Source organism: Pelecanus crispus, chromosome 5 (genome assembly GCF_030463565.1).
Source record: "Pelecanus crispus isolate bPelCri1 chromosome 5, bPelCri1.pri, whole genome shotgun sequence".
Lineage (NCBI taxonomy): Eukaryota > Metazoa > Chordata > Aves > Pelecaniformes > Pelecanidae > Pelecanus > Pelecanus crispus.
Genome location: NC_134647.1, coordinates 26,951,156 through 26,978,929, shown reverse-complemented (window position 1 = coordinate 26,978,929; position 27,774 = coordinate 26,951,156). Strand labels below are relative to the sequence as shown.

Sequence of the window (27,774 nt, the reverse complement as noted above, 5' to 3'; positions counted from 1 at the left end):
TTCTCACTTTTCAGACCCACCAGGTCCACCTGCAAATCCAAGAGTGACTGATACTACAAAAACAAGTGCGTCTTTAGCCTGGGGCAAGCCTCATTATGATGGTGGTCTTGACATCATTGGCTATATAGTAGAGCATCAAAAGGAAGGAGAAGAAGAATGGGTAAAAGACACAACAGGGACTGCTTTAAGAATCACTCAGTTTGTTGTTGCTCATCTGCAGACAGGGGCAAAATACAATTTCAGAATCTCTGCCATGAATGCTGCAGGTGTCGGTGAACCAGCAATAATTCCAAGTGTGGAAATCAAAGACCGGGAAGAGATTCCTGACTTTGAATTAGATGCTGAGCTAAGAAGAACGCTTGTTGTTAGAGCTGGATTAACTATTCGGATTTTTGTGCCAATCAAAGGACGTCCAACTCCAGAAGTTACATGGACAAAAGATGATGTTTCACTCAAAGGACGCGCCAGTATTGAAAATACAGATTCTTTTACACTCTTGATTGTCACAGAGTGCACCAGATATGATGCAGGAAAATACATAATGACTCTTGAAAATGCTGCTGGTAAGAAGACTGGCTTTGTAAATGTAAAAGTCTTGGATACACCAGGTCCACCAATAAACCTTAAGCCTAGAGAAATAACCAAAGACAGCATCACCCTTCAATGGGATATGCCTCTGATAGATGGCGGTTCACGTATAACAAACTATATTGTTGAGAAACGTGAATCGACTCGGAAAGCATATTCAACAGTCACAACCAACTGCCAGAAGTGTTCCTTCAGGATTCCTAATTTGGCTGAGGGGTGTGAATACTATTTCAGAGTGCTGGCTGAAAATGAGTATGGTATTGGTGAACCAGCTGAAACTGCAGAACCAGTAAGAGCTTCTGAGGCACCATCCCCACCTGAGAGCCTTAATATTATGGATGTAACACGGAACTCAGTTAGCCTGGCTTGGCCAAAACCAGAACATGATGGTGGCAGCAAGATCACTGGGTATGTAATTGAAGCGCAGAGAAAAGGAACCAACCAGTGGGCTCACATCACTACTGTAAAAACGCTGGACTGTGTAGTAAAGAATCTAACTGAAAATGAAGAGTATACTTTCCAGGTTATGGCAGTTAACAGTGCTGGAAGAAGTGCCCCAAGAGAAAGCAGGCCAGTTATTATCAAGGAGCAAACAATGCTACCAGAGTTTGACCTCCGTGGTATCTATCAGAAAACAGTCATTGCCAAAGCTGGTGACAATATCAAGATTGAAATCCCTGTGCTTGGTCGTCCAAGGCCTACTGTGACTTGGAAGAAAGAAGACCAGATACTTAAGCAAACACAAAGAGTAAATTATGAAAATACTGCAACTGCAACCATACTAACCATCAATGAATGTAAACGAAGTGATAGTGGTCAATATCCACTGTCAGCTAAAAATATTGTTGGAGAAGTTAGTGAAGTAATCACAGTTCAGGTTCATGACATACCTGGACCTCCTACTGGACCAATCAAATTTGATGAAATTTCATCTGACTTTCTTACATTCTCATGGGAGCCTCCTTTGAATGATGGTGGTGTACCAATAAGTAACTATGTTGTAGAAATGCGTCAAACTGACAGTACCACATGGACTGAATTGGCAACCACAGTGATACGTACTACATTTAAAGCCACTCGTCTTACTACTGGAGTTGAGTATCAGTTCCGTGTTAAAGCTCAAAACAGATATGGAATTGGTCCAGCCATTACTTCAGAGTCTGTAGTTGCCAACTACCCATTTAAGGTACCTGGGCCTCCTGGCACTCCTCAGGTGATTGCAGTCACCAAAGAAACCATGACCATTAGCTGGAATGAGCCAGTTACTGATGGTGGAAGCCCAATTCTGGGATATCATGTTGAAAGAAAAGAACGAAATAGCATTCTTTGGCAGACTGTAAGTAAAGCACTGGTATCAGGCAATATCTTTAAATCAACTGGACTTACCGATGGCATTGCATATGAATTCCGTGTTATAGCAGAAAATCTGGCTGGGAAGAGTAAGCCAAGCAAACCATCTGAGCCTGTGTTTGCCCTAGATCCAATAGATCCACCTGGTAAGCCGATACCTCTGAACATTACAAGACATGCAGTTACACTGAAGTGGACGAAACCAGAATACAATGGAGGTTTTAAGATAACTGGCTACACTGTTGAAAAAAGAGACCTTCCTAATGGCCGTTGGCTGAAGGCTAATTTCAGCAATATACTAGAGACTGAATTCACTGTGAGTGGTTTGACAGAAGATGCTGCCTATGAATTCCGTGTGATTGCTAGGAATGCTGGTGGGGCTGTTAGTCAGCCCTCTGAGCCATCAGATGCAATAACTTGTAGAGATGACATTGAAGCACCAAAGATAAGGGTGGATGCTAAATACAAAGACACCTTAGTGCTGAAAGCAGGTGAAGTTTTCAGACTTGAGGCGGATGTTACAGGTCGCCCTCCACCAACTATGACATGGACAAAAGGAGAAAAAGAACTTGAAGACACAGCAAAATTAGAAATAAAAATAGCAGATTTTTCTACTGTTCTTATCAATAAAGATTCTTCAAGAAGAGATGGTGGTGCCTATACACTTACTGCAACAAATCCTGGTGGCTTTGCCAAGCATATCTTCAATGTTAAAGTTCTTGATAGACCTGGTCCCCCAGAAGGGCCTTTGGCTGTGTCTGAAGTCACTGCAGAAAAATGTGTGCTATCATGGCTACCTCCACTGGATGATGGAGGAGCAAAGATTGAGCATTATGTGGTTGAAAAACGTGAAACCAGTAGATTGGCATGGACAGCTGTGGCCACAGAAGTTCCATTAACTAAACTGAAGGTTACTAAGCTGTTGAAGGGCAATGAGTATGTGTTCCGTGTTATGGCTGTTAACAAATATGGAGTTGGTGAGCCTCTGGAATCAGAGCCAGTTCTTGCAGTAAATCCATATGTGCCACCTGATCCACCCAAAACACCTGAAGTTACAGCAATTACAAAAGATTCTATGGTTGTCTGTTGGGGCCATCCTGATTCTGATGGTGGGAGCCCAATAACTAACTATATTGTGGAACGTCGAGACAGGGCTGGTCTACGGTGGGTGAAATGTAACAAACGGGTTGTTACTGACTTACGTTATAAAGTGTCTGGACTGACAGAAGGACATGAATATGAATACAGAGTCATGGCTGAAAATGCTGCTGGAGTCAGTGAGCCAAGCCCAACCAGTCCATTCTATAAAGCTTGTGATACTGTATTTAAGCCTGGTCCCCCAGGTAATCCTCGTGTTTTGGATAGCAGCAAGTCCTCCATTACAATAGCATGGAACAAACCAATATATGATGGTGGTTCAGAGATCACAGGTTACATGGTTGAGATCGCACTGCCTGAAGAAGACGAGTGGAAGATTGTAACTCCACCAGCAGGTCTAAAGGCCACTTCTTTTACCATCACTGACCTGAAAGAAAATCAAGAGTATAAAATACGGATATATGCTATGAACTGTGAAGGTCTTGGAGAACCTGCTCTTGTTCCTGGGACTCCAAAAGCTGAAGAAAGAATGCTGCCTCCAGAGATTGAACTTGATGCAGAACTACGTAAAGTTGTCACTATTAGAGCCTGCTGTACTCTAAGGCTCTTTGTCCCAATTAAAGGAAGACCAGCACCTGAAGTAAAATGGACAAGAGAACATGGGGAATCTTTGGATAGAGCGAGCATTGAATCAACAAGCTCTTATACGCTACTTATTGTTGAAAATGTAAATAGATTTGATAGTGGCAAATACATACTGACAATTGAAAACAGCTCAGGTAGTAAGTCAGCATTTGTGAATGTCAGAGTTCTTGATACGCCAGGGGCACCTCAAGACTTGAAAATAAAAGAAGTTACAAAATCATCAGTTACACTTACATGGGAGCCTCCTCTCATAGATGGTGGCTCTAAAATAAAAAACTATATTGTTGAAAAACGTGAATCAACAAGAAAAGCTTATTCAACTGTTAATGCCAATTGCCACAAGACCAGCTGGAAAGTTGATTCACTGCAAGAAGGCTGCAACTACTACTTCAGAGTCCTAGCTGAAAATGAGTATGGAATAGGCCTTCCAGTTGAAACTTCAGAATCTGTAAAAGTATCAGAAAGACCACTTCCACCAGGGAAGATAACTTTGTTGGATGTGACAAGAAATAGCGTATCCTTATCTTGGGAAAAACCTGAGCATGATGGTGGCAGCAGAATTCTGGGCTACATTGTAGAAATGCAAAGCAAAGGCAGTGATAAGTGGTCAACTTGTGCTACAGTAAAAGTCACTGAAGCCACTATCACAGGATTGATCCAAGGTGAAGAATACACCTTCCGTGTTTCAGCTCAGAATGAGAAAGGTATCAGTGATCCTCGCCAGCTGGGTATACCGGTTGTTGCAAAAGATCTTGTGATTCCACCAGCTTTCAAACTACTGTTTACCACTTTCAGTGTTCTAGCAGGAGAGGACTTAAAGGTTGATGTTCCTTTTGTTGGTCGACCCAAACCAGCAGTGTTTTGGCATAAAGATAATGTGGCACTGAAGCAGACTACAAGAGTAAATGCAGAAAGTTCAGAAAATAACACAGTGTTAACAATAAAAGAAGCATGCAGAGAAGATGTGGGGACATATCTAGTTAAACTTACAAACTCTGCAGGTGAAGCAACTGAGACCCTAAATATTGTTGTCCTTGACAAACCAGGACCTCCAACTGGACCAGTAAAAGTAGATGAAGTAACAGCAGACAGTATTACCATTTCCTGGGAACCACCCAAATATGATGGTGGTAGCTCTATCAATAATTACATTGTAGAAAAAAGAGACACTTCCACCACCACTTGGCAGATTGTGTCAGCTACTGTTGCAAGAACAACTATAAAAGCATGTCGATTAAAGACTGGCTGTGAATATCAGTTCAGAATTGCAGCTGAGAACAGGTATGGGAAGAGTACCTATCTCACTTCTGAACCAATCATAGCCCAATACCCATTTAAAGTTCCTGGTCCACCTGGAACACCTTTTGTAACAAATGTCTCAAAAGACAGCATGGTGGTACATTGGAATGTACCAGTCAATGATGGTGGTAGCAAGATCATTGGGTATCACTTGGAGCGCAAAGAAAGAAACAGCATTCTGTGGGCTAAACTGAATAAAACACCTATTCCAGATACCAAATTTAAGACAACAGGCCTTGAGGAAGGTCTTGAATATGAGTTCAGAGTTTATGCAGAAAACATAGTGGGCATTGGAAAGGCAAGTAAAGTATCTGAATGCTATACTGCACATGACCCATGTGACCCTCCAGGTCGTCCAGAACCTATAATGGTCACAAGAAGCTCAGTAACACTTCAGTGGAAGAAACCAGTATATGATGGAGGAAGTAAGATCACGGGCTATGTTGTTGAAAAAAGGGAGCTACCTGATGGTCGTTGGATGAAAGCAAGCTTTACAAATGTTATTGATACCCAATTTGAAGTAACTGGTCTCGTTGAAAACCAGAGGTATGAGTTCCGTGTTATAGCACGAAATGCTGCAGGTGTTTTCAGTGAACCATCTGAGAGCTCAGGGGCAATTACAGCAAGAGATGAAGTAGAACCACCTCATATACGTATGGATCCAAAATACAAAGACACTATTGTAGTGCATGCGGGTGAGTCATTCAAGCTTGACGCTGACGTTCATGGCAAACCAATACCTTCCATTCAGTGGTTAAAAGGTGATTGTGAGCTGACAAACACTGCTCGTATGGAAATAAAAAGTACCGATTTTGCAACAAGCCTTAGTGTGAAGGAAGCCATTAGAGTTGACAGTGGTCAGTATGTGCTACTGGCAAAGAATGTTGCAGGTGAAAAGAAAGTTCCTGTTAATGTCAAAGTTCTTGATAGACCTGGACCACCAGAAGGACCTGTTGAGATTACAGGCGTTACTGCTGAAAAATGCATGCTGTCATGGAAGCCTCCGCTACAAGATGGTGGTAGCGATATTTCACACTACGTTGTAGAAAAAAGAGAAACCAGTCGCTTGGTGTGGACGGTCGTTGATTCAAATGTGCAAACCCTAAATTGCAAAGTTACAAAACTTTTAGAAGGAAATGAATATGTTTTCCGCATCATGGCAGTAAATAAATACGGAGTTGGTGAACCTCTTGAGTCTGAACCAGTACTTGCAAAGAACCCATTTGTAGTGCCACTTCCACCAAAGGCACCAGAAGTCACAGCCATTACCAAGGATTCTATGATAGTTGTATGGGAAAGACCAGCCTCAGATGGTGGTAGTGAAATCCTAGGCTACATTCTTGAAAAACGAGATAAGGAAGGTATTCGCTGGACAAGATGTAACAAACGCCTGATAAGTGAACTGCGATACAGAGTGACTGGGCTTATAGAAAATCATGATTACGAGTACAGAGTTTCAGCTGAAAATGCTGCTGGTCTTAGTGAACCAAGCCCACCTTCCACTTACTACAAAGCGTGTGATCCTATTTACAAGCCAGGTCCACCCAATAATCCTAAAGTTGTGGATGTTACAAGATCTTCAGTTTTCCTCTCATGGGGTAAACCTATCTATGATGGTGGCTCTGAAATTCAGGGATATATTGTGGAAAAGTGTGATGTAAGTGATGGTGAATGGGCAATTTGTACCCCTCCAACTGGAATTAAGAATACTCACATGGAAGTAGAAAAATTAGTGGAAAAACATGAGTACAAATTCCGCATATGTGCAGTTAATAAAGCAGGAGTTGGAGAGCATGCAGATGTTCCTGGTTCTGTTATTGTGGAAGAAAAGATGGAGGCACCAGACCTTGACCTTGACATGGAATTAAGGAAGATTGTAAATGTGAGAGCAGGATGTTCGTTAAGACTCTTTGTTCCCATCAGAGGTCGTCCGACACCTGAAGTAAAATGGGGTAAAATGGATGGTGAGATCAGAGACGCAGCTATTATTGATACCACTAGCAGCTTTACTTCCCTTGTTCTAGACAATGTTAACAGATTTGATACTGGAAAGTATACTCTGACTTTAGAAAACAGCAGTGGAACAAAGTCTGCCTTTGTCAGTGTAAGAGTACTGGATACCCCAAGTGCACCTGTTAATTTAAAAATCAGAGAGATCACTAAAGACTCTGTCTCACTTTCATGGGAGCCGCCTCTCTTGGACGGTGGAGCAAAAATAAAGAATTACATTATTGAAAAGCGTGAAGCAACAAGAAAGGCATATGCAGCTGTTGTAACAAACTGCCACAAGACTTCATGGAAAGTAGATCAACTTCAGGAGGGTTGCTATTACTTCTTTAGAATCTCTGCTGAGAATGAATATGGAATTGGCCTCCCTGCAGAAACCAGTGACCCAATTAAAGTTGCTGAAGTTCCACAGCCTCCTGGAAAAATAACAGTAGATGATGTCACAAGAAACAGTGTCTCACTAAGCTGGGAAAAACCGGAACATGATGGTGGCAGCAAAATCATACAATACATTGTTGAAATGCAAGCAAAGGGTAGTGAGAAGTGGTCAGAGTGTGCTCGTGTAAAAACACTTGAAGCGGTTATTACTAACCTAACTCAAGGGGAAGAATACCTTTTCAGAGTAATGGCTGTAAATGAAAAGGGTAAGAGTGATCCTAGAGCACTTGCAGTTCCAATAGTTGCCAAAGACCTGGTGATTGAACCTGATGTAAGACCTGCTTTTCACAGTTACAGTATCCAAGCGGGACAAGATCTGAAAGTAGAAGTACCAATTGCAGGTCGACCTAAACCAACTGTTACCTGGGTAAAAGATGGCCAGCCATTAAGGCAGACGACAAGAGTCAATATTAGTGATTTGACTGATCTCACTGTATTGAATATTAAAGAAACTAACAAAGAGGACAGTGGCACTTATGAAATCACTGTGGCTAATGTTGTTGGGCAGAAGTCTGCCTCTGTTGAAATTATAACTCTAGACAAGCCTGACCCTCCGGTAGGACCTGTGAAGTTTGATGAAATAAGTGCAGAAAGTATTACACTATCATGGAATCCCCCAGTGTATACAGGTGGCTGCCAAATCACCAACTATGTTGTTCACAAGAGAGATACAACAACCACCGTATGGGAAACAGTTTCGGCTACTGTTGCAAGAACTACACTGAAGGTGACTAAACTGAAGACTGGTTCAGAATACCAGTTCAGAATATTTGCTGAGAACAGGTATGGGCAGAGCTTTGCATTAGAATCTGCACCAGTTGTAGCACAGTACCCCTACAAGGAACCAGGACCTCCTGGCACACCATTTGTGACAACAGTTACAAAAGACTCCATGGTCGTACAGTGGCATGAACCAATAAATGATGGTGGCAGTAGAGTGTTGGGCTACCATCTTGAGAGAAAGGAGAAAAACAGCATTTTATGGGCTAAAGTGAACAAGACTATTATTCAGGACACAACTTTTAAGACAACTAACCTTGAAGAAGGAATTGAATATGAGTTTCGAGTTTCTGCAGAAAATATTGTTGGTGTAGGCAAAACAAGTAAAGTTTCTGAGTGCTATGTAGCTCGTGACCCATGTGACCCTCCAGGTCGCCCAGAAGCTATAATAATAAAAAGAAGCTCTATTACTCTACAGTGGACCAAACCAGAATATGATGGTGGAAGTAAGATTACTGGTTACATTGTAGAGAAACGTGACTTACCAGATGGTCGCTGGATGAAAGCTAGCTTCACAAATATCATTGAAACTCAGTTCACTGTAACAGGGCTTACTGAAGACCAAAGATATGAATTTAGAGTAATTGCAAAGAACGCTGCAGGTGCAATAAGCAAACCTTCTGACAGTACAGGACCAATAACAGCAAGGGATGAAGTTGAACTTCCACGAATTTCGATGGATCCAAAGTACAAAGACACAATTGTTGTAAATGCTGGTGAAACATTCAGACTTCAGGCTGATGTTCATGGAAAGCCACTACCAACCATTAAGTGGTACAAAGGAGATAAAGAGCTTGAGGAAACTGCTAGATATGAAATAAAGAACACAGATTTCAGTGCATTAATGATTGTAAAAGATGCTATTAGAGTTGATGGTGGACAGTACATTTTAGAAGCCTCTAATGTTGCAGGAACAAAGACAGTACCAGTAAATGTAAAAGTCCTGGACAGGCCAGGACCTCCAGAGGGCCCAGTCCAAGTGACAGGAGTTACAGCTGAAAAATGTTCATTGGCATGGGCTCCTCCTCTTCATGATGGTGGCAGTGATATTTCTCATTACATTGTAGAGAAGAGAGAAACTAGTCGCCTAGCATGGACTGTTGTTGCTTCAGAGGTTTTACCTACAATGCTGAAAGTAACAAAACTCTTGGAAGGAAATGAATATGTTTTCCGTATTATGGCAGTTAACAAATATGGGGTTGGTGAGCCATTAGAATCTGTGCCAGTAATGATGAAAAATCCATTTGTGGTTCCTGGACCACCAAAGGCCTTGGAAATTACCAACATCACAAAGGATTCTATGACTGTCTGCTGGAGCCGGCCCGATAGTGATGGAGGTAGCGAAATCATAGGTTACATTGTAGAAAAGAGAGACCGAGGAGGCATTAGATGGATAAAATGCAATAAACGCCGAATTACAGATTTGAGATTAAGAGTTACAGGATTAACAGAGGATCATGAATATGAATTCAGAGTTTCTGCAGAAAATGCTGCTGGAATCGGCGAACCAAGCCAAGTTTCTTCTTATTTTAAAGCTTGTGACCCCATGTTCAAACCTGGCCCACCTACGAACACCCATGTTGTGGATACCACCAAAAGTTCAGTTACACTTGGTTGGAGTAAACCTATTTATGATGGTGGTTGTGAAATCCAGGGATACCTTGTAGAAATCTGTAAAGCAGATGAAGATGAATGGTCACTTGTTACTCCACAGACAGGTGTACGTGCCACTCGATTTGAAATCAAAAAGCTTACTGAACATCAGGAGTATAAACTACGAGTGTGTGCCCTCAACAAGGTTGGTGTAGGAGAGGCTGCATCAGTTCCTGGTACTATTAAACCAGAAGACAAACTTGAAGCTCCAGAACTTGATATTGATTCAGAGCTAAGGAAAGGGATAGTCGTTAGAGCTGGTGGGTCTGCTAGGATTCACATACCATTCAGGGGACGACCAACACCTGACATCACATGGTCTCGAGAAGAAGGTGAATTCACAGAAAAAGTTCAGATTGACAAAGGCATAAACTACACACAACTTTCAATTGACAACTGTGATAGAAATGATGCTGGAAAGTACATTCTTAAGTTGGAGAACAGCAGTGGTTCTAAATCTGCATTTGTTACAGTAAAAGTCTTGGACACACCAGGACCACCACAAAACTTAGTGGTAAAGGATATAAAGAAGGATTCTGCTGTATTGTCTTGGGAACCGCCCATTATTGATGGTGGTGCAAAGGTAAAGAACTATGTAATAGACAAGCGTGAGTCAACCAGGAAGGCATTTGCAAATGTAAGCGCAAAGTGTAGCAAGACAAGTTTTAAAGTTGAAAATCTTACAGAAGGAGCAATTTATTACTTCAGAGTTATGGCTGAAAATGAATTTGGAATTGGTGTTCCAGCTGAAACCACGGACGCTGTCAAAGCCGCAGAGCCACCTCTGCCTCCTGGGAAAGTAACACTCACTGATGTGACTCAGAGAAGTGCATCACTTACATGGGAAAAACCTGAACATGATGGAGGTAGCAGAATTTTGGGATACATTGTTGAAATGCTGCCTAAAGGAACAGAAAAATGGAGTGTTGTTAGTGAGACCAAAACATGCAGTGCAGTTGTGTCTGGTTTGAGTCCAGGACAGGAATATCAATTTCATGTGATTGCCTACAATGAAAAAGGCAAAAGTGATCCCAGAGCACTTGGAATTCCTGTGATAGCTAAAGACTTGACAATTGAGCCAAGTTTCAAACTGATGTTCAATACATACAGTGTACAGGCTGGAGAAGATCTGAAGGTAGAAGTACCATTTATAGGTAGACCCAAACCTACTATTACTTGGACAAAAGATGAGCAGCCACTGAAACAGACAACCAGAGTACATATTCAGGATACATCATCATCAACTATCTTACATATTAAAGAAAGCAACAAGGAAGACTTCGGTAAATATACAGTAACAGCAACAAACACAGCAGGTACAGCAACAGAGCACCTGAGCATAATTGTACTGGAAAAGCCTGGCCCACCACGAGGACCTGTCCGCTTTGATGAAGTTAGCGCAGACTTTGTTGTTTTATCATGGGATCCACCTGATTATACTGGTGGCTGTCAGATAAGCAATTATGTAGTAGAAAAGCGTGACACAAGCACTACCACGTGGAGCACTGTGTCAGCAACTGTTGCAAGAACAACTATCAAAGCAACAAAGCTTAAAACAGGTTCTGAATACCAGTTCAGGATTTCTGCTGAAAATAGATATGGGAAGAGCTCTCCTTTGGATTCTAAACCAGTTGTTGTGCAATATCCCTACAAGGTTCCTGGGCCACCTGGAACCCCATTTGTAACAGCAGCTTCCAAGGACCATATGATCGTACAATGGCATGAACCAGTTAATGATGGAGGAAGCAAAGTTCTTGGCTACCATCTTGAACGTAAAGATAAGAACAGCATTCTTTGGACAAAACAGAACAAGTCACTCATTGCAGACACCAAATACAAAACAGATGGCCTTGAAGAAGGTCTTGAATATGAGTTCAGAGTTTCTGCTGAAAACATTGTTGGCATTGGCAAAGTCAGCAAAGTATCAGAATTGTATGTTGCCCGCGATCCTTGTGACCCACCTGGCCGCCCAGAAGCCATCGTTGTTACAAGAAATAATATCACACTGAAGTGGAGAAAACCAGAATATGATGGTGGGAGCAAAATAACTGGATATATTGTAGAAAAGAAAGAACTACCAGATGGTCGCTGGATGAAAGCCAGCTTTACAAATGTGTTGGAAACAGAATTTACAGTAAGCGGTCTTGTTGAAAACCAGCGATACGAGTTTAGAGTAATTGCAAGAAATGCAGCAGGTTGCTTAAGTGAACCATCTGAAAGTACAGGGCCCATTACTGCCAGAGATGAAATTGAAGCACCAGGGGCTTCATTGGATCCTAAATACAAAGATGTCATTGTTGTTCATGCCGGAGAAACCTTTGTTCTTGAAGCTGATATCCATGGCAAACCTATTCCTGACATTACATGGTCAAAAGATGGTAAAGACCTTGAAGAAGGAACTGCAAGAATGGAAATTAAATCTACGATTCAGAAAACAACTCTTACTGTCAAAGACTGTATAAGAGTAGATGGAGGTCACTATACTCTTAACCTCAGAAATGTTGGTGGCACAAAATCTATACCAATCACTGTAAAAGTTCTTGATAGGCCAGGACCTCCAGAAGGACCTTTGAAGGTTACAGGTGTCACTGCAGAAAAATGCTACTTGGCATGGGCTCCACCTTTACATGACGGTGGTTCTAGTATCTCACATTATATCATTGAGAAGAGAGAGACAAGCAGGCTTTCATGGACGCAAGTAGCAACAGACGTGCAGGCTCTTAACCACAAAGTAACCAGACTCCTTGCTGGCAATGAGTACATTTTCCGAGTAATGGCAGTGAACAAATATGGAACTGGAGAACCCTTGGAATCTGAGCCAGTTGTGGCTCGTAATCCATACAAACCCCCTGGTCCTCCTTCAACACCTGAAGTTTCAGCAATCACAAAAGATTCTATGGTGGTAACGTGGGGTCGCCCAGAAGACAATGGGGGAGCTGAAATTGAAGGTTACATACTTGAAAAACGAGACAAAGATGGTATCCGGTGGACCAAATGCAATAAGAAAAGGCTGACAGACTTGCGATTCAGAGTAACAGGTCTTACCGATGGGCATTTCTATGAATTTAGAGTTTCTGCTGAAAATGCTGCAGGGGTAGGGGAACCCAGTGAGCCATCCATTTTCTACCGTGCTTGTGATGTATTATATCCACCAGGTCCGCCAAGCAATCCAAAGGTTACGGACACCTCCAGGTCATCAGTTTCCCTTGCCTGGAGTAAGCCCATTTATGATGGTGGTGCTCCAGTTAAGGGATATGTAGTAGAAGTAAAAGAAGCTGCTGCTGATGAATGGACTACCTGTACCCCACCAACAGGTCTACAAGCAAAACAGTTCACTGTAACAAAACTTAAAGAGAACCAGGAGTATAACTTCCGCATCTGTGCCATCAACTCAGAAGGAGTAGGAGAACCTGCTACTATACCTGGTACAGTCATAGCAGCGGACAAGATTGAACCTCCTGAAATTGAACTTGATGCAGATCTCAGAAAAGTAGTCACTGTACGTGCTAGTGGTACATTACGCCTGTTTGTCACCATCAAAGGAAGACCAGAACCTGAAGTTAAATGGGAGAAAGCAGAAGGAAAAATTAGTGAGCGAGCTCAGATTGAAGTCACCAGTTCCTATACAATGCTGGTCATTGACAATGTGAATAGATTTGATAGTGGTAGATACAATCTTACTTTAGAGAACAACAGTGGCAAAAAATCAGCTTTTGTTAATGTCAGAGTTCTTGATACACCGAGTGCACCTATAAACCTGACAATCAGAGAAGTGAAAAAAGATTTTGTAACATTAGCCTGGGAACCACCACTTATTGATGGTGGAGCTAAAATTACCAACTATGTTGTTGAAAAGCGAGAATCCACAAGAAAGGCATATGCCACAATTACAAACAACTGCACTAAGAATTCCTTCAAAGTTACTCAACTACAAGAAGGATGTAGTTATTACTTCCGTGTTCTAGCTGTAAATGAATATGGGGTTGGCTTACCAGCAGAAACACCTGACCCAATTAAGGTTTCTGAACCACCTTCTCCACCTGCAAAGGTCGTTCTTGTTGATGTGACTCGCAACTCTGTTTCAATTAAATGGGAAAAGCCAGAGAGCGATGGTGGCAGTAAAATTACTGGTTATATAGTAGAAATGCAAACTAAAGGAAGTATAAAATGGAGTGCATGTACAGAGGTGAAAACATTAGAAGCAACAATAACAGGCTTAAGTATGGGAGAAGAGTACAGTTTCAGAGTGCTTGCTGTTAATGAAAAAGGAAAAAGTGATCCAAGAGAACTCGGTGTCCCAGTCATCGCAAAAGATATTGAAATCCAGCCATCTGCTGAGCTCCTTTTCAACACATTCACTGTGAAAGCTGGAGATGATCTTAAGATTGATGTGCCATTCAGAGGGAGACCTCTTCCAGCCGTTAGCTGGAAGAAGGACGGGAATCCCTTAAGAGAGACAACCAGGGTAAATGTTCAGACATCCAAGACTTCAACTTCACTGTCCATCAAGGAAGCTTCAAATGAAGATTTGGGACATTACGAATTACATCTTTCAAATACTGCCGGATCAACAACAGCTTCTTTAACTGTAGTTGTCCTTGACAGACCAGGACCGCCAACCGATGTGCATATTGATGAAGTTAGTGCTGATAGTGTAACTCTGTCTTGGAAACCTCCAGCATATGATGGTGGGTGCCATATTAGCAATTACATTGTGGAGAAGCGAGAAACTACCACAACAACATGGGACGTAGTATCTGCAGCAGTTGCAAGAACATCAATTAAAGTATCTCGACTCACCACTGGCTCTGAATATCAGTTCCGTATTTGTGCAGAAAACCGCTATGGGAAAAGCACTTACACTAATTCTCCTTCTGTTGTGGCAGAGTATCCATTTAAGCCTCCGGGACCACCTGGAACTCCTCATGTGGCACTTGCAACTAAAGTTTTCATGATTGTAACTTGGCAGGTACCAGTTAATGATGGAGGTAGCAGAGTACTAGGATATCACTTAGAGCGTAAAGAAAGAAGCAGCATTCTTTGGACAAAAGTCAACAAGAGCCTTATACCAGATACGCAAATGAAAGTCACAGGTCTTGATGAAGGACTGTTGTATGAATATCGTGTGTATGCCGAAAACATTGCCGGAATAGGCAAATGCAGTAAGTCATGTGAACCAGTTGCTGCAAGAGATCCATGCGATCCTCCTGGTCAACCAGAAGTTACTAATATTACAAGAACATGTGTCTCACTGAAATGGACTAAACCAGAATATGATGGTGGCGCTAAAGTAACAGGATATATTATTGAACGTAGAGAGATACCAGATGGTCGTTGGCTAAAGTGTAATTTTACTAATGTGCAAGAAACATACTTTGACGTAGGCGGACTTACAGAAGACCAGCGATATGAATTCCGTGTGATTGCAAAGAATGCTGCTGGACTCTTCAGTCAGCCATCTGAATCAACTGGACCTGTGACTGTAAAAGATGATGTCGAGGCTCCAAGAATTATGATGGATGCCAAATTCAGGGACGTAGTTGTGAAAGCTGGAGAAGTGTTTAAAGTCAATGCTGATATTGCAGGACGCCCAATACCAGTGATTTCATGGACAAAGGATGGCAAGGAGCTTGAAGGAAAAGCTAGAGTTGAAATAGCCTCAACAGATTACACTACTGCAATAACCATTAAGGACTGTATCCGAGGTGATTCAGGACAGTATGTACTAACATTACAAAATGTTGCAGGAACAAGATCTTTGGCAATTAATTGCAAAGTACTTGACAGACCTGGCCCACCTGCAGGCCCATTAGAAATAAATGGCCTTACAGCTGAAAAGTGCCATTTATCATGGGGACCACCTCAAGAAAATGGCGGTGCAGATATTGATTATTATATTGTAGAAAAACGTGAGACCAGCAGAATTGCATGGACACTTTGTGAAGGAGAGCTTAGAACAACATCCTGTAAAGTGACAAAACTACTGAAAGGTAATGAGTATATTTTTAGAGTGATGGGAGTTAACAAATATGGCACTGGTGAGCCTCTAGAAAGTGTTGCTGTCAAAGCCCTAGACCCATTTACAGTTCCAAGTCCACCTACATCTTTAGAGATCACCAGTGTGAGCAAAGATTCAATAACTCTGTGCTGGGCAAGACCTGAGTCTGATGGAGGCAATGAGATCTCTGGCTATGTAATTGAAAGGCGTGAGAAAACTAGCCTAAGATGGACTCGTGTAAACAAAAAGCCAGTTTATGATTTAAGAGTGAAATCATCTGGTCTCCGTGAAGGATGTGAATATGAATTCCGGGTTTATGCAGAAAATGCTGCTGGCCTCAGTCTTCCAAGTGAAACCACACCATTGATTCGGGCAGAAGATCCAATCTTCTTGCCATCTCCCCCATCTAAACCTAAGATTATGGATTTTACAAAGTCAAATATCACAATTGGGTGGACAAAGCCACTGTTTGATGGAGGTGCTCCAGTAACAGGATACACAGTTGAATACAAGAAAACTGATGAAACTGACTGGACAACTGCTATTCAGAACTTAAGAGGCACAGAATACACCATAACAGGATTAGTATCAGGCTCTGAGTACATCTTTAGAGTGAAATCCATTAACAAAATTGGTGTCAGTGAACCAAGTGATGCCTCAGAACCTCAGGTAGCAAAAGAAAGAGAAGAAGAACCTGCCTTTGATATTGACAGTGAAATGCGGAAGACATTAATTGTAAAGGCTGGTGGATCATTCACAATCCGTGTTCCTTTCAGAGGCAAACCAGTCCCAAGTGTCACGTGGAACAAACCAGACACGGATCTCCGTACACGAGCAAGCATTGATACTTCAGATAATTGCACATCACTTACTATTGAAAAAGCAACAAGAAATGATTCTGGAAAATACACATTAACATTGCAAAATATCCTGAACACTGCTACCTTGACTTTAATTGTCAAAGTTCTTGATACTCCTGGCCCACCATCTAATATTGCAGCAAAAGACGTAACTAAAGAATCTGCTGTGTTATCTTGGGATGTTCCTGAAAATGACGGTGGAGCACCTGTGAAGAACTATGTTATTGAAAAACGAGAAGCTAGCAAAAAAGCGTGGGTCACTGTGACAAACAATTGTCATCGCCTGTCCTATAAAGTGACTGGCTTGCAAGAAGGTGCCATTTACTACTTCCGGGTTTCTGGAGAAAATGAGCATGGTGTTGGAGTGCCTTCTGAGACCAAGGAGGGAACAAAAATAACAGGTGTGTTTTACTAAGAAAAGTATTTGTTAATATTTAAAACAATATGTGTTTTTAAATATTTACTTCAAACTAATATTTAAGGTGTTAAATCTGTTTACAGAAAAAAAAGATAATTTTTGTGGAGGTATGTCTGTGGTTTTAAAAATGAAAAAGAGCTAAGTAATAACTTGAATTTTAAATTTTGCTTGCATTTTACTTAAAACGTTTCTAATATACAAATTCATTGAAAAACACATTCTCTCAATTCAAATGGCATTCCTGTGTAACTGCTAATATAAAAAGTAAATACTTGCTATATTGATTAACCTGTTGCACTTTTTTTCCCAGAAAAACCCAGCCCACCAGAAAAACTTGGAGTAACAGATGTCACAAAGGACAGTGTTTCTCTTTCATGGCTAAAACCAGAACATGATGGTGGAAGCAGAATTGTGAGCTACCTCATTGAAGCTCTTGAGAAAGGACAGCAAAAATGGATTAAGTGTGCAGTTGTAAAGACAACTCATCATGTTGTCCGTGGTCTTAAGGAGAATGCTGACTATTTCTTCAGGGTGTCTGCAGAAAACCAAGCTGGTTTAAGTGACCCTAAGGAACTTCTGCTCCCTGTTACAGTTAAAGAACAATTAGGTATGCTTCCTGACATGAGACAAAAGTTGATACACATTAAATTGTATTCATACTTAAAAAGAGAATATTTTTTAATGGTTTGAAAATGTTTTATTTTTCAGAATCTCCTGAGATTGACATGAAGGGCTTCCCTCATAACACTGTATATATTCGAGCAGGGTCAAACCTGAAAGTTGAAATTCCAGTTTCTGGAAAACCAGTGCCAAAGGTGACGTTGTCTAGAGATGGTGTTCCACTGAAACCTACCATGAGATTTCACACAGAAACCACTGCAGAAAGTCTCATCATTAATCTTAAAGAAAGTGTGGCTGCTGATGCTGGCAGATATGACATTACTGCTGCCAACTCAAGTGGCACCACAAAATCATTTGTTAATATTGTTGTGCTGGATAGACCAGGTCCTCCTGTTGGTCCTGTTGTCCTTAGTGATATCACTGAAGAGAGTGTAACACTCAGATGGCAGCCGCCAGCTTATGATGGTGGAAGTCAAGTTACAAACTATATTGTACTGAAAAGAGAAACAAGTACTGCTGCTTGGTCCGAAGTGTCTGCAACCGTTGCTAGAACTGTTATCAAAGTTATGAAGCTCACAACAGGAGAAGAATACCAATTCCGCATCAAAGCTGAGAACCGCTTTGGCATCAGTGATCATATAGACTCACAATGTGTGGTTGTCAAGCTTCCTTACAGTAAGTAATATGCTTCTCATGCTGTAGGTTGATGTTTTAATGCTCTGATGTTGAAAATATAATTTTGTTAACAATTAATCACTTCTTTTGATATCATCAGCTACCCCTGGCCCTCCTTCCACACCATGGGTCACGAATGTCACCCGAGAGAGTATTACTGTTGGATGGCATGAACCAGTCACTAATGGTGGCAGTGCAGTCACTGGATATCACCTGGAAATGAAAGACAGGAATAGCATATTATGGCAGAAGGCTAACAAGACCCTCATTCGCACAACTCATTTCAAAGTCACCACCATCAGCGCTGGTCTTATCTATGAATTTAGAGTTTATGCAGAAAATGCAGCTGGCATTGGAAAAGCAAGTCATCCTTCTGATCCAGTCCTTGCAATTGATGCTTGTGGTATGTATTCCCTCAAAAATAAAGCAGCCCAACCATTTAAGTAGTGCTTTTTCCGCCCCCTGCCTGCCCCCCTGCCCCGTGATATTCTCTCCTGTACAGTAAGGCAATATCCAAAACAGCTGTTATTCATTAGCAATACTCTTATGCTTCCTACTGCAGAACCACCAAGAAATGTTCGTGTCTCAGATATTTCCAAGACTGCTGTCACTCTGTCATGGCAGAAGCCAGCATTTGATGGTGGTAGCAAGATCACTGGATACATCGTAGAAAAACGTGATCTTCCAGATGGCAGATGGACAAAAGCTAGCTTCACCAATGTTATTGAGACTCAGTTCACAGTATCTGGTCTGACACAGAATTCCCAGTATGAATTCCGGGTTTTTGCTAAGAATGCCGTTGGTTCCATTAGTAATCCCTCAGATGTTGTGGGTCCTATCACATGTGTTGATACATACGGTAAGTGTTTTACGTAACGGTACCATTTTGTGGTACTAGGAAGCTTAAAGGCAGCACTGTTTTGTAGGACCATAATCTTTTAAATATGGAAGGCTAGTTTACAGTGATTGATTCAATAAACTCAAATGACTGTGAGCTATTTGGGCATGACTGTAATGAACATCTTTGTCTGTATCTGCATTTTTAAAGTCTTATGGTATCTTTATTCTTTGAGCAACAGAAGTCTGACTGGCCCGTGGCCAAAGTGGTTATATTTATTCATGTGGTTGCCTTTTCTTGGTAGGATTAGTTCTGGCTTGTTCTAGGTTTCTGATTTAAGTTATACATGCTATCTTTACTTTGACGTCTATTTACAAAATGTCTGTAACTATTAGCTGAAATAAAGTACTATTTTTTTGTTTGTTTTATTAAATACAAATCTAAAATAAGTATGATTTTAACTTTTTCTTATTCATATTTTTTCTTAAGGTGCACCTGAAATCGATGTGCCACCAGAATATACAGAAGTGGTGAAATATAAAGCAGGAACTTCAGTTAAGCTAAAACTAGGCATCTCAGGCAAGCCTATACCCACAATTGAATGGTTCAAAAATGGCAATGAGGTACAAACCAGTGCATTACTGTCTATTGAAAACACAACAGAATTTGCTTCTATACTCATCAAGGATGCAACTCGACTCAACAGTGGCACCTATGAATTAAAACTGAAGAATGCCATGGGTTCAGCATCAGCCCATGTTAGAGTACAGATACTTGGTATGTCTTGAGATACGACTGTATTACACTATTAAACAATAATTCAGTAATAAATACTTAATGTCTTCTTTCTTCTGCCCTCCACAGACAAGCCAGGACCTCCAAGTGGACCTATACAGTTTAAGACAGTCACTGCTGAAAAGATTACAATAGTGTGGGACCCACCAATAGATGATGGTGGTGCACCTGTAACACACTATGTTGTTGAAAAGCGGGAGACAAGTCGGGTTGTTTGGTCTCTAATTTCTGAAAAACTGGAAGGGTGTATCATAACTACAACAAAACTGATCAAAGGAAATGAATATGTGTTCCGTGTCCGTGGTGTGAACAGGTTTGGAGTTGGTGATTCACTGGAGTCTGAACCCGTTATAGCCAAAAATTCATTTGGTAAGAAACATATAAAATAACTTATAACTTAGTCATCTCGTGTATTATTTGTAAGTAGTACTGATGTACTGACATATATTTTTTTTACTCAGTTACACCTGGACCACCTAGTGTACCAGAAGTCACAATGATAACCAAGAATTCTATGACCGTTGTCTGGAATAGGCCCACTGTTGATGGAGGCAGTGAAATATCAGGATATTTTCTTGAGAAGCGTGACAAGAAGAGTCTGAGTTGGTTCAAGGTTACTAAAGAAACCATTCGGGACACCAGACAGAAAGTAACAGGTCTGACTGAAAACAGCGAATATCACTTCCGAGTTTGTGCTGTCAATGCAGCTGGACAAGGTCCATTCTCTGAAGCTTCTGACTTCTACAAAGCTGCAGATCCTGTTGGTAAGATACAATGTGCAGTATTTCTAATTGGTTAGAAATCAATGGACAATGAGCAATTAGGATGGGATTGCACTAATATAACTAAGGACAGATTTTATTCCTCTTTATGACTAATTGTAAATATGGCTTCTGATATTCCTCCCCCCCCCAAACTGTCTCTTACAGATAAGCCAGGCTCCCCAACAAAGCTGAAGGTTGTGGATACAACCAAAACTTCTGTCACCCTTGGCTGGATTAAACCTGCTTATGATGGAGGAAGTCCAATTACCAGCTACGTGGTGGAGAAAAGGGAAGGTGAAGAGCAAGAATGGACTGTAGTCAGTACTAAGGGAGAAGTGAGAACAACTGAGTATGTTGTATCCCACCTTCAGCCAAGTGTTAATTATTATTTCCGTGTGTCTGCTATAAATTGTGCTGGACAAGGAGAGCCTATTGAAATGATGGAACCCGTTCAAGCTAAAGATATTCTTGGTACTGTACTTTTCAGTGATTTATCCTTTTTCCATGTTTTGGTTTTTTTCCAAAGCATTTCTTATTTTACATTCCAAGAATGCACTATTAATTTTTACTTATTTCCACAGTGGCACCAGAGATTGATCTGGATGTTGCCCTCCGGACCTCTATTGTTGCTAAAGCAGGTGAAGACGTGCAAATAATGATTCCATTCAAAGGAAGACCTCCTCCAACAGTCACGTGGAGAAAGGGTGACAAGAATCTTGGGATTGATGAAAGATACATCATCCAGAACACAGAATCATCTACACTACTTACTATTCCTCAAGTTACCCGAAATGATACAGGAAAATATGTTCTTACAATTGAAAATGGAGTTGGAGAAGCGAAATCATCATTTGTGAATGTAAAAGTACTTGACACGCCATCTGCCTGCCAGAAGCTGCAGCTTAAGCATGTTTCTCGTGGCACAGTTACACTGGTATGGGAGCCACCTCTCATTAATGGTGGTTCTGAAATAACAAATTATGTTGTTGAAAAAAGAGATGCTACAAAGAGGGCCTGGTCGACTGTAACAACAAAGTGTTCTCATACCACCTTTAAGCTAACTAACCTGTCAGAGAAGACTGCATTCTTCTTCCGTGTTCTTGCTGAAAATGAAATTGGACTGGGTGAACCTTGTGAGACATCTGAACCAGTGAAAGCTGCAGACATACCTGGGCCTGTAAAAGATCTAGCCATGAAAGATTCTACAAAGACTTCTGTTAAATTGCAGTGGAGCAAACCTGACTATGATGGCGGTAGCATCATATCGGACTACATCATTGAAAAGAAACTGCAGGAGGCGAAAGAGTGGACATACGCAGGCACAAGCAAGAGCTGTGAATTTGAAGTTGAAAAACTTAAAGAGCTTTCTGTCATGGAATTCAGAGTCTTTGCTAAAAATGAAAAAGGCATGAGTGACGGTGTTACTGTTGGACCCATTACAGTGAAAGAACATATAATAACACCTGAAGCTGACCTTTCTGATATTCCTGGAGGTCAAATTGCAGTAAGAGTTGGACATAACCTGCACATTGAATTGCCCTATAAAGGTAAACCTAAGCCATCAATGAGCTGGCTGAAGGACAACCTCCCTCTTAAAGAAACTGAACATCTTCGTTTCAAGAAAACTGAAAACAAAATAAGCTTAAGCATCAAGAACGTGAAAAAGGAGCATGGTGGCAAATATACTTTAATTCTTGATAATGTAGTCAGCAGAAAAACATTCACAATCACTGTCATCACTCTTGGCCCTCCATCTAAGCCAAAAGGACCTTTAAGACTAGATGAAATCAAAGCAGATAGTGTAGTTTTGTCATGGGAAGCTCCTGAAGATGATGGGGGAGGAGAAATTACTGGCTACAGTATTGAGAAGAGAGAAACTTCACAAATGAACTGGAAGCTGGTGTGTTCAAGTGCTGCAAGAACAACTTTCAAAGTACCAAACCTTGTTAAAGACACTGAATATCAGTTTAGAGTTCGTGCAGAAAACAGATATGGAGTTAGCCCACCTCTTGTCTCAGCAGATGTTGTGGCAAAGCATCAGTTTAGACCACCAGGTGCCCCAGGCAAGCCTGTTGTATACAACATAACCGCTGATGGAATGACCATATCTTGGGATGCTCCCGTTTATGATGGTGGTTCAGAGATTATTGGATACCACGTTGAAAAGAAGGAAAGAAACAGTATTTTATGGCAGAAGGTTAATGTTGCATTAATATCTAGCAGAGAATACAGGATTACTGGACTGCTTGAGGGCCTGGATTACCAGTTCCAAGTATACGCTGAAAACACTGCTGGTCTAAGCCGAGCGAGCGAGCCAAGCAAATTTACTTTGGCAGTCTCCCCAGTGGGTGAGTGAATGATCAATCACTCATCCAAGAAAATTCTAGTCTTGTAGACTATGGTGAGCAGTAATAAAAATAAATTTTAATTATTTTCCTTTCAGACCCACCTGGTACTCCTGATTACATTGATGTCACCAGGGAAACAGTCACCCTTAAATGGACACCCCCACTGCGTGATGGAGGCAGTAAGATTGTGGCCTACAGCATTGAGAAACGGCAAGGAAGTGAAGACCGTTGGCTCAGATGTAACTTTACTGATGTCAGTGAATGCCAATATACAGTTACAGGACTCAGTTCAGGTGACCGATATGAATTCAGAGTGCTTGCAAGGAACGCTGTTGGTACAATCAGTCCACCTTCACAGTCTTCAGGCTATATCATGACCAGAGATGAAAATGGTAAGAATTATTTCTTAATATGCTTGTATTTGGGTACTGAAGCCATCTAGACCTTTTGACTGTACTGGTTGGAAATGGGAGGCCAAGGGGGGAAGAAAGTGTGACTGAGGTCCTTCCAGTCAAGTCAGAAGATTTCTGTTTGTACTCCAAGTTGGGAGGGTCTAAATTAAAGACCCAAATCTGGCAGACATATGTAATCAGTTGCTGAAAGGCATGGCACTCTACATTTTTGTTCGATAAGCAGCAGCAGCGAAGTTGGAAAGAAATCGTAACCTGTAATATTCTAATGCACTGAATAATTTAGAAATGAAAATGTGCCTCAGATAGCTTGGCATACTGTAACAGCATACATTAATGGTGTCTTTCACCTATTGTTAATATGATGCACTGTGTGCTTACATGAAAAATAAGTTCATAGTTCATATAATAACTGCTTTTTAGAGAATGCAATTTTCTAAGTGAAAGAATTCTATATATAACAATCTTTTATAATTAGTACATTTAAAAGAGTATCAGGAAAAAATATTTAGCTATATGGGAATTGAATTGTATTTCTTTTTTTAGTTGCTCCAACAATTGAATTTGGCCCCGAGCATTTTGAAGGCCTCACTGTTAAAGCTGGAGAGAGCATTAGGCTTAAGGCTCTAATCACAGGACGTCCAGTACCTAAAGTGACATGGTTTAAGGATGGTAAGGAGATTGAGAAAATAATGAATATAGAAATAACTACAGCTATTGGATATAGTACAATCTTCATTAGAGATGCTACCCGGGATCATCGTGGAGTGTACACAGTAGAAGCCAAAAATGCATCAGGCACTAAACAAGAAGATATTACCTTCAGAGTACAAGGTACTGCACCAAACACTTTCAGCATGCTCCTTTAAAATAGTATTTTATTCTAAGTGCCAGCATATTATAATTCTGGACCTTTAAAATTGCAGACACACCAGGAAAAGTTGGTGGACCAATACGATTCACAAACATTACTGGAGAAAAAGTCACATTATGGTGGGAGCCTCCGGCTAATGATGGTTGTGCTTCTATTTCCCACTACATAATTGAAAAACGTGAAACCAGCAGGATTGCTTGGGCATTAGTTGAAGATAAATGTGAAGCTTGCAGCTACACTGCACTTAAATTAATTAAGGGCAATGAGTACCAGTTCCGTGTCTCTGCAGTGAACAAATTTGGAGTTGGCAGACCATTGGAGTCTGATCCAGTTACTGCACAAATACCTTACAGTAAGTTTCCACCTCATTCTGTAGAAATAACTGGAGTTACCATCTTGTTGTTCTAATGATGTTTTCCTTTTTTTAGCTCTCCCTGATGCACCAGGAACTCCAGAGCCTACCAATGTAACAGGAGACAGTATCACACTCACATGGGCAAGACCAAAATCAGATGGTGGAAGCGAGATAAATGAGTATATTCTAGAAAGGAGAGAAAAGAAGAGTATGCGCTGGGTTAAAGTATCCAGTAAGAGGCCCATTACTGAGAACAGATACAGAGTAACTGGCCTGATTGAAGGCAATGAATATGAATTCCATGTCATGGCTGAAAACACTGCAGGAGTTGGACCTCCAAGTGGTGTTTCAAAGCTGATTAAATGTAGAGAACCAGTCAGCCCACCAAGTGCTCCTAATGTTGTAAAGGTGACAGATACATCGAAGACTAGTGTAAGCTTAGAGTGGACCAAGCCAGTTTTTGATGGAGGCATGGAAATAATTGGGTACATCATTGAGATGACCAAAGCTGATCTCGAAGCATGGCAGAAAGTCAATGCAGAGACTGTTCTTGCTACTAAATACACCGTTGTTGATTTGGAGGCAGGAGAACACTACAAATTCAGAGTTAGTGCTGTCAATGGTGCTGGCAGAGGAGAAAGTTGTGAAGTTCCTGCTTCAGTCCAAACCGTGGACAGGCTTTCTGCACCTGAAATTGATATTGATGCAAACTTCAAGCAAACTCATATTGTAAGAGCAGGTGCAAGCATTCGTCTATTTATTGCCTTCTCTGGAAGACCTGTTCCTACTGCTGTGTGGTCCAAAGCAGATGCCAATCTTAGTTTGCGTGCTGACATTCAAACAACTGATTCATTCAGCACATTGACTGTGGAGGAATGCAACAGAAATGATGCTGGCAAGTATGTCTTTACTGTGGAAAACAACAGTGGAAGTAAGTCTATCACATTTACTGTCAAGGTTTTAGACACACCTGGTCCACCAGGTCCTATTACATTTAAAGATGTGACTCGAAGATCTATTACTTTAATGTGGGATGCTCCTGTTCTGGATGGAGGTTCACGTATCCATCACTACGTTGTGGAAAAACGGGAAGCAAGCCGTCGTAGCTGGCAAGTGGTGAGTTCAAAATGCACTCGACAAATCTTTAAGGTCACTGATCTGGCAGAAGGTGTGCCATATTACTACCGAGTGTCAGCAGAAAATGAATATGGTGTAGGTGAACCCTGTGAATTAACAGAACCAATTGTAGCCACAGAAGAACCTGCTCCTCCTAAGAGACTAGATATTGTTGATACAACCAAATCTTCTGTAGTTTTAGCTTGGCTTAAACCTGATCATGATGGTGGTAGCCGTGTTACTGGATACCTTCTTGAAATGAAACAAAAAGGATCTGACTCCTGGATTGAAGCTGGACAAACCAAACAACTTACTTTCACTGTTGAAGGCCTTGTGGAGAACACTGAATATGAGTTCCGGGTCAAGGCAAAGAATGATGCTGGCTACAGTGAACCGAGAGAAGCTTTCTCTTCTGTTATTATTAAGGAGCCACAGATTGAACCAACAGCAGATCTCAGTGAAATAAGCAGACAGCTCATAACATGCAAGGCTGGAAGCACCTTTACTATTGATATACCAATCAGTGGACGCCCAGCTCCAAAAGTGACATGGAAACTTGAGGAGATGAGGCTAAAGGAAACTGAGAGAGTGACCATTAAGACAACAAAAGACAGAACCACACTGACTGTAAAGGACAGTATGAGAGGTGACTCTGGTAAATACTACCTCACACTTGAAAACACTGCTGGTGTGAAAACATTTACTGTCACAGTGGTAGTCATAGGAAGGCCAGGTCCTGTCACTGGCCCAATTGAAGTATCATCTGTCTCTGCTGAATCCTGTGTGTTGACCTGGAAAGAACCTGAAGATGACGGTGGCAGTGACATTACGAACTACATTGTAGAGAAACGTGAATCTGGCACAACAGCATGGCAGCTGGTAAATTCCAGTGTGAAACGTACACAGATCAAAGTCACTCATCTCACAAAATACCAGGAGTACAGTTTCCGAGTAAGCTCAGAAAACAGATTTGGTGTCAGCAAACCCCTTGAATCAAAACCAATAGTTGCTGAGCATCCATTTGGTAAGTGAAACACTTTTCAAAATTTGTTCTTTTCCTCTGACTGAGGTTTTTGTAATAACTCACATTTTTCTCCTCATCTTTTTTGTGTTAAGTCCCACCAAGCCCACCTTCAAGGCCAGAAGTCTATTCTGTGTCTGCAACTGCCATGGCCATTCGCTGGGAGGAACCCTATCATGATGGTGGCAGCAAAGTCATTGGATATTGGGTTGAAAAGAAGGAGCGCAACACTATCCTTTGGGTGAAGGAAAACAAAGTGCTATGCTGTGAATGCGACTACAAAGTCACGGGATTGGTGGAAGGCCTAGAATATCAATTCAGAACCTATGCTCTAAATGCTGCAGGTGTTAGCAAAGCTAGTGAAGCTTCCAGACCTGTAGTGGCTCAAAATCCAGTTGGTAAGTATTACTTTTAGAGTAATATTGTTGTTTAAGCTAAAATAGAGTTGCATTTCTCATCTTTCTGTTTTATGCCTCCAGATCCACCAGGAAGACCAGAAGTAACAGATGTTACCAGATCTACAGTGTCGCTGAGCTGGTCAGCACCCCTTTATGACGGTGGAAGCAAAATTATCGGATATATTATAGAGCGCAAACCATATAACGAATCTGGTGATGGACGCTGGCTGAAATGCAATTATACCATTGTCTCAGAAAACTTTTTTACTGTGACAGCTCTTAGTGAAGATGAAGCATACGAATTCCGTGTACTAGCAAAGAATGCTGCTGGTGTGATTAGCAAAGGATCTGAATCAACTGGTGCTGTCATTTGCAAAGATGAATACTGTAAGAAATATTCACTGGGAACAATTAAAAACATAATG

General features: G+C 41.2%; 1 protein-coding gene across 1 annotated transcript in view; it reads left to right on the top strand.

The window, feature by feature from the left end:
- Positions 1 to 27,774, top strand: part of TTN (titin) — a 242,336-nt gene that overhangs the window by 198,127 nt on the left and 16,435 nt on the right. The window contains exons 280-295 of the mRNA XM_075710465.1: positions 15 to 17,117; positions 17,445 to 17,741; positions 17,843 to 18,430; positions 18,531 to 18,833; positions 18,993 to 19,289; positions 19,758 to 20,045; positions 20,133 to 20,432; positions 20,525 to 20,827; positions 20,993 to 21,298; positions 21,409 to 23,175; positions 23,271 to 23,567; positions 24,132 to 24,419; positions 24,512 to 24,811; positions 24,888 to 26,954; positions 27,047 to 27,349; positions 27,431 to 27,736. Coding sequence (XP_075566580.1) covers positions 15 to 17,117; positions 17,445 to 17,741; positions 17,843 to 18,430; positions 18,531 to 18,833; positions 18,993 to 19,289; positions 19,758 to 20,045; positions 20,133 to 20,432; positions 20,525 to 20,827; positions 20,993 to 21,298; positions 21,409 to 23,175; positions 23,271 to 23,567; positions 24,132 to 24,419; positions 24,512 to 24,811; positions 24,888 to 26,954; positions 27,047 to 27,349; positions 27,431 to 27,736 — 25,113 coding nt within the window. The remainder of the gene's footprint in view (positions 1 to 14; positions 17,118 to 17,444; positions 17,742 to 17,842; positions 18,431 to 18,530; positions 18,834 to 18,992; positions 19,290 to 19,757; positions 20,046 to 20,132; positions 20,433 to 20,524; positions 20,828 to 20,992; positions 21,299 to 21,408; positions 23,176 to 23,270; positions 23,568 to 24,131; positions 24,420 to 24,511; positions 24,812 to 24,887; positions 26,955 to 27,046; positions 27,350 to 27,430; positions 27,737 to 27,774) is intronic.